At 35.3% G+C, this 12771-nt stretch overlaps 1 protein-coding gene across 8 annotated transcripts in view; it reads right to left on the minus strand.

Annotated features, from left to right (window-relative positions):
• Positions 1 to 12771, minus strand: part of SLTM (SAFB like transcription modulator) — a 61777-nt gene that overhangs the window by 24953 nt on the left and 24053 nt on the right. For 4 of the 8 annotated variants that reach the window (XM_059372021.1, XM_059372024.1, XM_059372019.1 and 1 more), the window contains 12 exons: positions 12480 to 12507; positions 10669 to 11137; positions 10001 to 10050; positions 7920 to 8038; positions 5927 to 6076; positions 5604 to 5707; positions 5344 to 5510; positions 4762 to 4847; positions 4383 to 4546; positions 1833 to 2013; positions 991 to 1115; positions 15 to 185 (listed from right to left, as the gene is read on the minus strand). In XM_059372021.1, the coding sequence (XP_059228004.1) occupies positions 15 to 185; positions 991 to 1115; positions 1833 to 2013; positions 4383 to 4546; positions 4762 to 4847; positions 5344 to 5510; positions 5604 to 5707; positions 5927 to 6076; positions 7920 to 8038; positions 10001 to 10050; positions 10669 to 11137; positions 12480 to 12507 (1814 nt within the window). The remainder of the gene's footprint in view (positions 1 to 14; positions 186 to 990; positions 1116 to 1832; positions 2014 to 4382; positions 4547 to 4761; positions 4848 to 5343; positions 5511 to 5603; positions 5708 to 5926; positions 6077 to 7919; positions 8039 to 10000; positions 10051 to 10668; positions 11138 to 12479; positions 12508 to 12771) is intronic. The other 4 variants (XM_059372026.1, XM_059372022.1, XM_059372025.1 and 1 more) reach the window with 2 other exon arrangements.

Here is a 12771-nt window from a genome sequence, read left to right on the forward strand (position 1 = left end):
AGATATCTATATACCTTTCAAAAGATGAAGACTGTACTGCTGAACTCTCAGGAAACCTGCCCCTCTCTCGGTGATCAAAGTCATTAAATCTGTTTTGCTGGCGAGAATAGTCAGATCCATGGCTGAATCGTGCATCTGTATCTAGAGACAACTTTTTACTCTCGCTCCAGTAAGGATCATCTCGCCTTGAAGAGAAATATTTGCTTATTTATATAAATTAGTTTAATAATAATCCAACAACACTAACTTGGAGTCATACATACCACATACTAGGAACTGTGGATACAGAAGGCTAATAAACTCAAGACATAAAACATTTTGTTACAAGAACAAACTAGCAAAGAATTAACTATCAGATGGCACAGAGTCATGTAATGTTAGAGGAATTTCACAGGAGAGAAAACAGGTGAAAAATGGTCTGTTTAAAAATTTGTAAATGGAAAAGACAGATACCATTTTATAATAAAATTCTAACTAATAGTACACAACTTTTTTCAGTCACACTTAACTTCTGGAAGGTTAGATGGGTAAGTCCCAAGCACAATTCATACATTCCATTTATTTCTCACCACAATCAATTAAGTCTCACAGAACTTATATGAAGAAAATTCAATGACTGCATTTGGAAATCTATTAAGCAGCATGAACACAAACACACAATGCAATCCTTCCCAGTTTGCAACCTCCAAATTTATCTGCACTACCCTCTCAGAATTCTCAAAATGGGTCTGAGTGTGAGAACCATCCCTGAAGCCTATGATGGTGAAGTATTTCCAGTCATAATGGAAAAACATTTGGCAATAGGAAGGGAAAGGGGAAAAGGGCAGACTCTTCCTACTTGACAAGCATGGGATCCATTCCCATCCCTACTGATCAGGACCTTTTATTCCAGGCATGGTTGCCTGTACTTGCTACTCCTCCAATCAGCTTTAAATCAGTTTGAAAGGCCTAAGATAGCACGCGCTGTTAAAGAAGAAAGCAGGCAACTACCTATGATCTACATCACGTGGGCGTTTCAAAGAATTCCTTTTCTCTTGTTCATAACGAAGCTGCTGCTGTTGCCTTCTCAGCTCCTCTCGTTCTCGAGCAATACGTTCGGCTTCCTTACGACGTTCCTTCAGACAACACAGAAGGAAGAACCAACCAATGCAAAATGAAAACATAAGGTAAGTACATGCGCAACCTTGTTTTCATCCTGTCATTAAGAAACCACCAAAGGCAAGCACCGGGCAAAACACACACCTGGGACAAATACGTACACAAAATTGACTTCAGAAATCAGTAATCTAGGCTATGGCTACTGTTCTGCAACATTAAAAATAACGGAAATTGGGTGGTGGAAGCTGGCAGGTAATGGGGAAGGTCAGATTTAGTTTCATCATTTGACTGAAACAAAAGCACCTGAAGGGAATTAGATACAAAGTTCTTAAAAACCTGGATACAGTTCTGCAAAGAGAGGCATTATTTCCTTCCAGCCTTGGGAAATCATTCCCACTCTACGATGTAAGGAAATAAGTTATTATTTGCGGAGACTGGGATAGTGACAGAGCCTGGATTACAATTACTCTGGACTCAGAGTCCTATGCTCAGACTATTAGGCTGCCATGATTGCAGAGCTTGGGTTATTACCAATTGGCTCGAACAAAGTCACAACTAAATGTATTTTGAACTAGCACCTAAGTGATTGTTATCTTTCAGGGACACTTAATAAATGCTCATTAACTGAGCTCATTCTACAGAAGCTTTACAACAAGTAAAGCAAATTTTAGGGCAAAAATCACAGGGTTTGAAAAAGGTCAGTTATTTAAGATGAAAAGATTTTCTGACTGCACCTGTTCAATACGAATGCGTTCCCTTTCCAAGCGTTCGCGTTCCATTCTCTCTCTCTCTAGTTTTTGCCTTTCAATTTCTAGGCGCTCTCTCTCTCTCTGTAAGCGTTCCCGTTCTTCCCGTTCGCGAATTATTCTAATGCGTTCTCGCTCTCGACGCTCTCTTTCTGCAATCTCTCTTCGTCTAACAAAAATCAGTATTTAGAAATACTTAAATTATGCTAGCACTGTGTGAAAGAGAATAGCTTTTGAGTTTGAATTTTTCCTTGAGGTTGGCAATTTTAAACTTCAACTCAACCTAAGTAGTTTTAATGTAATTGGAAAGAGAACTCAAAAGAAAACTTTAAACAGATTCCAATGCTGTCACTTATTTATTAAGACTGTCAACTGAGCAGCTGAATTTTATAGAGTAGTTGCCTCTTAGAGGATTCCTGTTTAAATAAAAACCCCATAATAGCCCATTAGTAAATCCACATTTTAAAAAGGAGATATTCTACATATATCAATTTCCAAAACTACAACTTCTACTGTTTTTGAGAGGAAAATTTTCAGTATCTAGTATATGGTCTACCTCCTTAAACAAGGTGTACCTTATTTTGATGAGTTGGGATCATACCCGTCAACACGAATTATAGCAATTGCTACATATAATTTCTTAGTGTTCACCGGCCCATGCTTCTTTGAGTCAGGAGGCAGTTCAAATGTTTGCTGAACTCAATGAAGTTACTGTATTGGGACCAGAAGTCACGTTTTTGTCATCTCCTCACTCTAAGGCCCTCCATGGACTCTACCAGCATGTCTTCTAGTAACCCAGTGGTTCTCAGCGGCTCAGTGCTGCACCCACGGAAATCTGAGGGGCATTTTATCACAAACGACCAAGGGGGCTGTTAGCAGCATTTAGGCAGTGGGGAACCAAGATCCTAAATATCTTTTGAAGCGTGCAAAAATCAGAATAGCTCTGCACCACAAAAACTGTCCAACAATTACACCTTTCAAATGCCGTAATGGACATTCATGTAATTAAAACAAAACAAAACACAATCACCTTAAAAAAAAATCGTAGCCTAAAACTTGACTCGTTTCTAATAAATGTTAGGTTGGTTTATTTGCTTTGGCATGGTTTTTATATAAAAACTAAAATGTCAAGAAATACAACTCCATGTAAATTAAAGGAAAAATACTTCAAGACCTTCACCAAGAGCTGTTCACCATTTCAGAAATCAGGTAGTAATGTCAACGCCACTCCTGGTATTTGACTTACCAAAATGACACACCAATATCAGTCTGCATTTGTAGCTGTCACATTTTCATTGAGTCTAAAGAGGGCTGTAAACATCTGACTACTTCATTAGGTCTTCTAGAGAGTCGTGCCTAAACATTCATATCTGGAATATATGCTTCATTATAATTTGCTTTTATTTCTTCTTTAGGTTAGAATTAAGGCATTATATTGTTTTTTTTGGAAATTATTTATAAAGGCATATTATGCATTTGTAGGCCTATTATGCATCAATTAGTTTTCAGCAGAGTGAAGAAAATGCTGCGACTTTTTTTTTTTTTTAAATATAAAAGGGGTGCTTCTCTGACAGACCTAAGAATCACTGCTCTGGTAGATTCTACTCTCTCATCCTAACTTATCATATAAAGAGGAATCTCAGAATACTGGGACTTCATCAAAAAAAAAAAAGAGGAAAAAAATGGTTCTGAGTAACACCAGAATTATTTCCTTCTACTAAAGTATGTGGCAATCACAGTACTATTTGAGCTGTGAAATGTGTCTGGTTGTTCCTAACACTCCTGTGAATGAAGAGACGAAATCCCATGAGATAACCTATCAATGAGACAGGTTAATATTTGGAAATTTATATTAAAAAACACTTTGACAAGAATATTTTAAGTGGCATCCAAAAACTGCTATAGGAAAGCAATGGTGGCATTTGTGGTGAACTGCTGAGATACTGCCACTAACAATGAAGTGTTTGTCTCAGTTTGTTTTAAAGAGAATGCTTGCATTGAGATAGAGCCTGAACACAGTAAGGTTCAGAAGGCGAATCTTCCTTCACTTGGGCTCTAATCCAAAGTACAATCAATTTTTCCTAAAATGTCGACATGCTACTTTGAACACTGCAGCTTACACTATCTTATCTCAACATCATTTTTTTCTGTAAAGTCATGTTTTTCATGGCGGCAGCTTAGGAGTAGAGGAAAGAGCATTGGACTTGGAGTCAGAAGACTTGGGTCTGAGTCCCGACTCTGCCACTCATTAGCTATGTGGCATTGGAAGAGTCATTTAGCCTCTCTGGGCCTCCATTTTTTCAATTATATAATGGGCACACCTAATCTTAAAGAACAGTTGAGACAGAAGTAACAGTTGGAAAGGTAATTTGTAAATGGTAAAATGCTATACAAACTTAAGAAATCATTATGTTTTACTGCATTTAAAAGTGGCCAATAGCTTTCTGTGGGAATACAATTTCTAGAAATCTGGTTTGTAACTAGCATTAAATTTGTACCTATAGTTAAAGACAGGTATAAAATAGACTCTTTTCCTACCTTCGAAGTTCCATTGCTCGTCGCAATCTCTCAAAGCGAACTAAATGCTCTCTTAGTCTTTGTTCCTTCATCTTTTCAAAAGGCAAGATGTCTTTCCTTCTATAGTCTTTGTCCCTTTTTTTATCTAGGCTAGCTCTCTCCTTTTCCTTGCTCCTTCCATGAATCTACAGAAAAAAAAAGTTATAACAGAACTAGAAGTTAAAATAATTTGGGGTTTTGGTTTTCAAGTTAGGCTGGTCATTTAAAAAGTTTAAATGAGTAATGATATTCCATTTCTCTTAGATTTTCAAGAACAGAAATGTGCAAAAAATGATAATACTAAATTATCTTCTTTTGGAAACAGGGAAAATAATACACAGCATCCCTCCCAGAGACTTACTTTCTCATATCTTCCTCTTCTTGATGGCCTACAATGATCTCCTTTAGTTTGGTCCAGTATTACCATATGTCCTGGACTCTTGGAACCTAAGAGGAAAAAAAAGTAGATAAACAAATGCCTAAAAAACATTTCATTAAAAAAGACAATAAATGTAATGTAAAAATGTTGAATTCTTAGAATAGCCAGATATTCACAACCAGTGCAAGAAATTTAAAAAAAGAACCTACTAACTCTATCCGAATGTAATTTGTCCAGTTTTTAAAAAATAACTCAACCCACAAACATAGATACTTTCTGCAATACCAAAAGATCCCAACTCAGTTACACAGCTACAAATCAGTGACCATTTACTGCCAGTCCAGGTCTCCAGCAAAGGGGCTCAGCTGAAAAGAATACATCTGTTTCCCAAGGGTAGAAAAGAAGACAACTAGTGCTACTGGACCTCCTTTTCTACCACAGTGACATCTAACAACAAAATTAAAATATTTCTCTGGACTGCAATCTCAGGTCTTCCCTTCCACTGTAAAAATGAAGTAGTAGAAAGCATTAGAAAGGGACTGAGAAGAAAGATACATAGCATACTTATTCGCTTCTTTTCTTCACTTTTTTTAATCGATTCTGAAGTTTGGCCACTTGATCCATTATCATTCTTCTCGTCTTTACCTTCTATTTTCTTAGGCTCCTTGCCTTCTTTTTTTTCACACTTCTCAGACGACCTTTTCTCTTCCTTTTTGACAGAGGCTTGTGTCCTGACCATACCACCCAAGAAAACAACACAGTGAGAACTACTTCATCAGTTTCCCAGAAAAGTCTACATGCTTATCAAAAAAATAAATCCTTACTTGCTACTTCTATCACTCATATTTTTTTTGTCTCCAGAACCTCTTGAACTACTCTTTTCATCATTTTCTTTCTTCAGTTCTTTCTTAGAAGGATCACCTTTAACCTGAAGGTTTAAATAGGATACAAAACAAAAAAGTAAGTTAACATTAATGATCACAAACAGTATGCTTCTAGGAGAAAATCTGGAAAACATGGAAGTAGAAAAATAAAAATACTTAAAAAATTATACCAAATTGTACTCCCTACTGGTATAACCTCTTGAAATTGGGCATTAGTGGCCCTCAAAGTAACCTCCCTCTTATACGCATTTAGGCAAGCTTACTTTTTCAACAGAAATCAGCTGTCCGTGCAGCTCAGTGCGATGAAGATGGGCAATACATCTGGACACCTCTGTGCTTGAAGACATAGTTACAATGCCATAGCACTTTGCCCCAGGACTTCGAGCATTTGTAACTACCTTTGCACTCAGAACCTATAAGATAAGGTAACACTTTACAAAGTTTTACAACTACATACATTCTAAAAAGATCAAACTTCAGAAGTAAGACTATTCAAATAAAATGACTACTCAGAAGACAGAAATTCATAATGAAGGATAAATTTAGGATATATATTATTCTGTCTCATATTCTTGAGATCACTATCTACTTTGTTTTAAGTATGTAGTAAATATTCAGGGGAACAATTTAAAGTGTCAAAAAGCAATTTAACCTAATTTTTTCTTATTAATTTTTCAAATATATAGCCAAAACAGTCACATCAATGAAATTGGCACAATTAATGAAAGCGAAGAAATAATATTCTCAATTATATCTGAGCCAAACTTCCCCTATCATAAGCCCACCCTAAATCTCTTAAAGGGAAGGAAAAAAAAGGGCAACTTTCTAGAAAGTTTCTAAATGATTGTTAACAATTTTCTATAATGCGTAACTATTAATTTCAAAAAATGAATAAAGAATTATCCTCATATAAAACAGCAGTCTTTAAAAACACTCCCTACAAAAAAAAAGAGACATACTTTCCAGTCTGTGCTCTTAAGATTTATACCAATATCAAATTGACAAATAATTTAAATTCTCTAAAATAGTTAAGAGAGACAAGGGATGGGTGAGTAAGAAGAAAAGTGATCTAGTGCTGAGCAAAGAGAAAGACAGACATAATGCCATGAAAAAGTAAAGAGGGAATTTAGGAGGCTGTCTGGTATGAATGGCTGGAAACTATCAGCTTTTATCTCAACTCTGGGAAAGGCAGACTTGCCCCAACAGCAACCTGATTTTTAAACCCAAAGTCTTGTTATAAAGTGCAGGGTGTCCTTTGCACAGTTTTAGTCCCAGGAAATGCCAGCATTAAAATATTGGTTTTGGATTTCTGACAATAAATCACCAGCGCTGACCATGCAACTACAATTCTCAGTGTTCTGTATCTGACACCTACAAGAATCCTTAACACTCAGGTAACTCTTTATATTAGAAGAAAAAAAAAAAAAAACCTCCTAAAATCAAGAGGATAGATTTTTAAAATATTCATTAATGGTCATTTGCCAATACTGGTCATTAATTTAATAAGTATTCCAAAGCCCACTGTGTGCACACAAAGTATAGCAGATAAAGTTTCTGCTATCAAAGAGCTTACACTGGAGATTACATATGATGTATAATGAAAACCAAAAATAAATGGTAGAAAGCAGTGACTGCCATAAGAGAGAGAGATCAACTGCAATGCAATTCAAAAACTATTAACTATTATTTTAGTCATTTAATTATTTACTATTCTTCTCTATTAGGTCGTTCCCTTATATGCCAGGGAAACCTTTCCTAATGAACTATAGTAAACCCTCCCCTTTTTGCTCTCTTAGCAACTCTTTCCATCATAGCATATATCACAACTTAATTAAGTATATTTTTACCAGCCTTACATTTTTCTCCACTACTGTATTAGAATCTGTATGATGACAGGGACATTAGTTCCCACCCGACCCCCAAACTCTATATCCCATGGTCTAATACTAGTCTACCTATATTTTCCAAATGATCAGATCAACCTCAGATACTCTAGTTTCTAGAGAAATCATGATGTATGTGAAAAACAAAATGCAGTTTTTCACTGAAATAGGCTCAAAATACAAGCTTTTAATAGAAAGAGCCCCAGGGCTCCGGGTGAGATTTTATGACAATATTCACCAGTACCACAGAATCAGTAATTATGTCTATACCAATCCTGAGAAAATCAAGAAATTGGAAGGTTTTATATAATACCGTTCTGAATATAATCCCCATTTCAAATGGAGATACTAGAAAGACAGATAAAAAGTGTACCTTTCCATATTTGCCAAAGAGGTTCTTCAAGTCAGCAGCTTTGGTATTAGAAGAAAGTCCACTAACCCAGATATTTTTAGTTGAGCTTCCACTGCTACCACTAGTACTACTTGTACTTCCTAGAACAGATTTAATATCAGACATTTTAGCGTCTTAATTGGAAATTCTATTTTTAAACAAAATTATTAGGTCCATATGCTTTCAAAATTATAAAACCCCCTTTTAATTTAGTTAGGATAGTACAACCTTGCTGTATCAAAAGCCTATGAATCTGCTATTATTAAAATCAAACACAACAGATAATATAGCTAGTGAGGAAACAAGTCTGAACATCTGTATACTTCCTAGTGCATGAGTTTCACATCAAAATGGGTTAAACCATAAACTACAGGTCCTGGACTTTCACTGCTAAGTTTAATCATTTAGAATCTACCACTGCACTGAATACAAACAACCAGAAAACAGTCATCAAGAAACTTACAGACTGCTTAATTACCCACATCTGTTCTGGGCTTTAGATCCTGAGAAATTGGGAGTGTAAGAGGGAACAGTCAAAGCAAGGGATAAGCTATTTCCAAGAATTTAAACGTTTAATAACAAAGAATAACCAAAAGCTCAACTTCATTACCTAGCAGAGAAAGACTAAAAATGAAATTATATGCAGCTAGTTAACTCTGGATTTAATAAGAAACAATTTTCTAAAACAAATTTAATTTTAAGAATAAAATCAGAAACCTCAAAATCCTTTAGAATAGGTAAGTATAATGCTACATGAATCATTTTTGTACTACTTCCATACACAAATTATGGTTTCATAATAGAGATGCCATTTCTTAGAATATAGGCCTACTCAGTCACCCTCCAATGCTTCTCCTCAAACATGCTATTCTAAAAGGGAAGCTTTCATTCATTTGACTTTACTTGGAAAACAATTCTTAATCCACTTTAACAGTATGTAATAATTAAAAGTAACAATTTTTATAACTTCAGGTTATTATATGTACAAAGACTAAAAAATTTCAATGCTTTAGAATATTACATGCCACAAGTTTTAATTGCAAAACTACTGTCCAGTGTAGACTTATATGAAGAGACAACACACAGCTGACTCAAATATTTTAAATATTAATGGTTGCTGCATTTCTACTCTTAAAAAATGCATCAAAGGATCGATACTAACAAGAAGCACATGTATCTTTTTTATATTACCAATAACATTTGAGCCCAGGTATTTCTCTTACAGAAAAAAAATTTTTAGTTAATAGAAAAAAGTTACCATTTAACCAAGACCACTAAGTTTGTGAATTTACAGGGTAACACTTAATAAAGTTATTATATTTTGTCCATTAACCAAAACTGTAAGGGATATAAGAATTGCAATTAATTGTCAATCACTAAGATTTCCAACTATAAAAACATACCAACAAAGTAACACTAAATGAACCACAAAACAGATTAACATTCGCTAAAGACACATTTTAGGACTTTGCAGTACCTGAATGGTGTTCTTTTCCCTTAAAATGCTTTCTTTAGAAAACAAGAAATGTTTTTCAAGTAGATGGCATACGTACAAGAGGAGACTATAGTGCGCAGCCATGAAATAACCAGACATCCCAATATCAGATATTGCATCTTTAAGCTTATAACAATGTCAAATAAAACTAACTTCCAACACAATACTCCCATCAGCCCAAAATAAGTCACATTAAGAAACAGATCTTCAAGAATCAAAATAATATATACTGGCTATGTTATTAGAAGTGTGCCCTGGTTTAAACAATGAAAAAAAGCAAAACCAAATGTTAGAGACTGATTTTTTCTTAATACTAGACTCCACAAATAGAGGCAAATATTATTCACAGTACATCTCCTAAAAGAACAGGGAAAGAGTTGTGCTGGTGCGTAAGGGATACAAATGACTACAATTAAAGATAAAATACTTCTAAATTATAATGTAAGAAAATGAAATACCCACTGTATTAACATTCAATACAGTTGCTTAGAATGCAATGTGAAAAACACAGACTTTTTAACAAAAATGTGCAATTTACCACTGAAACAAACAGGAAAAAATCCATTACCTTTGTCATCTTTGGATGATGTCTTGCTGTCTTTAGATTCCTTTGAAGAGCTAAAGAAGCAAACCACCAGAAGAAAATTGAAAACAAAAAAAACAAAACAAAACAAAAATCGAACAGCTTGATATTGACTATATTTCAAACTAGTACTATTTGTACAAATTAACAACTCCAAAGGCCTAGATTAGGTTATTTGAGCAAATGATTCCCTTAGGATTCTTGCACTGATTTTCCCCAAGATGCCTGAAGATCTATATTTTCTGACAATTCTATTCAGTGGATATATGGCCATCTTCTCCAGATTTCAGGACTGGGACTTGACTTCATTTTGTGTTCTTAGGACTGATAGTTGTTCATTAACCATCATCACAAGGATTTTTAAAAATAAAACACAAAAAAATTGTCAATTTGAAAAAAAAAAAACCAAAAAACAACCAAAAAAAAAAACCAAATATATGCTGACAATTCGACAATGCAATCAGTAGGACACACTGCATATTACGAAGATCTTGAAATTTTTTTAAAAGTAACTTATGACGGTCAAAAATATTATAGGCAGGATCATAAGTACTAATTACTGTACATGGTCTTGAAGCCACCCCCTTAATGTAGAGTGATCTTATTGAATGCTGGAATTCAGTATCGTAAAGAACTGACATAGAAAAACAAACCTCTTTGCTTGACCAGAGGCCCCAGTAGACGAGGGCCCTTTCTTCAAAGTATCCTTTTCTTTGTCTCCAGATTCTGCTTTCTTAGAACTTTCTCTGGCTTCCTTCTCGACAGGATCACCCTTCACGCAGTCTTCCTTCTTACCATCTTTATGGTTCGCATTCATCTCATAATCCTTGCTTTCCTTCTCCGGGCTCTGTGCAATGGCGTCCTGCCCATCTTTTGGCTTACTTGCTTCAGAATCTGTAATTTTCACATTTTTACCTGTTTCTAGGAGGTCATCACCATCAAAATCCAGAGTGATGGCATCTTCAGCCTGGATTGTGACCGAGATGTTGTCATCCTCAGCTTCTTTCACAGGCGCATTAGCTTCCATCTCTTCGTGAGCTGTGTGATCAGCCTCAGCTAGGTTCCCTTCTGAAGGAAGAGGTTTAGATACTTCTTGTGTACCATCACCAGAACCTGCTATATCTAAGAGGATTTAACAGGAATAAATACGGCAAAACAAGAAGTTTAAACAATTTCATATTCATAAGCTAGAATAGGACCTAGAAAATATAAAGCCAGTTATTAGCACTGATGGAAGGTTAGGGGGGAAAAAAAACACAAGGGTATTAACTAACATAAACAATCCTTTACCCAGGATCACTTATTCTTCATGGAAAAAAGGATCTCTACATACAAATACCAAACAACAAAAGTGAAGAAATGGTTCCATCCTTAGGATACCAACTCTTCGTTTGTGGTTATAAGTTAATGGCATATGGAAGATTTTGTTTCCCTCCATGAGGTAAGTGACAAATGTGGAGATTTGTTATTCAGTGTTCGAATCATCTTGGGTTTAACCCTTGTGACCTTCTGAACTCCCATGGTGACATCTTGAAAGGTCACAGTCTGAGGACAATAGTCTTCACAGTTTTTCAGGGCCCCATCCTTTTCATTCTTCTTATTCAATTCTTGGGTAGTCCAGAATCCTATGGAAAACTGCTACAGAAGACTCCAAAGATGGCCTGCTCCATAATGTTCAGGAAATTGGTTATTTCCAGTCTTCATCCTGTCCAGCCAGTCCTGCAATTATCATTTTCGAAGATGTCTTGCATTCCCCCAAAATGGAAAGGCTTCGGGCATGTGATGTTTTTCAGTCAGTAGCTTTACTTCATCATCGCTTTTGGACTTTTTATTCTGCCTTGCTTAGAACCCTGCTCCATGTCCTTTCTAGTCCAAAGGAGGACCTTTAACTTCCATCCAAGAACTCTTCCATCCGTAACCTCATAGTGATCAACGCATTACTATTGACGTCCCTGTAATTGTATTGGATGAGCCAGTTCTCCTAAACTATGAAAACTGTTGGAAGACTGTATGAAAGTTTCTCTATGCAGCAAACAAAAAGTCAGTCTCCTGGTGACCCATTTTTAGGACTGGTTGTACAATTCAATATCCATTACACTCTAGGACCCCAATAAGCACGTATGAGTTACTGCAGTGCCAGTCTTAAAGGACATTATCAACTTACCGTATGCTAGAAGTTATTTTAAAACATAAAATTAAAATTGGGTTAAATAAAATATGGCGATGTCCACTACAGTAACTGATATGTACCAGTAAGTTAGAACGTATCTTTAAAGTTAAAAACAAAATTAAAACCAATTGAAAAATAAAATCAAGATGCTAACTTAATTCACTAAATTGATAAATTTGAAAATAAATTCATTTCAAAAATAAGATTTCAAAGAAGGAATGTTTTATTTTTACATAATTTACTATTTCTCTAAATGTTAGCAATTTTTAAAACTCTACTTGGCATCAAACATACCTTTCTCATTTTCTTCTTCCTCACCATCCTGAAATTCAAAGAATAATCAAATGTAAAATGAATTCACTTAAAACTAGATTTTAGTAACAGCACAAAAGCAGTGAGGTTAAACTGGTATATAATTTAATAATATTAATTAGGGACACCTATCACTAACAAATATAGGATATTCCAATCAGAACGAGAGCCCATTTAGAGAAATGTGGCACATTAGCTGGTGGTTGTGGTTTCAGACAAAACAGGAAAACCTATCAGTAATTAGGTCAGTTATCAATTGGATTAGTTTCAGTAT

The sequence above is a fragment of the Mustela nigripes genome, chromosome 13, assembly GCF_022355385.1.
Source record: "Mustela nigripes isolate SB6536 chromosome 13, MUSNIG.SB6536, whole genome shotgun sequence".
NCBI classification, from domain to species: Eukaryota; Metazoa; Chordata; class Mammalia; order Carnivora; family Mustelidae; genus Mustela; species Mustela nigripes.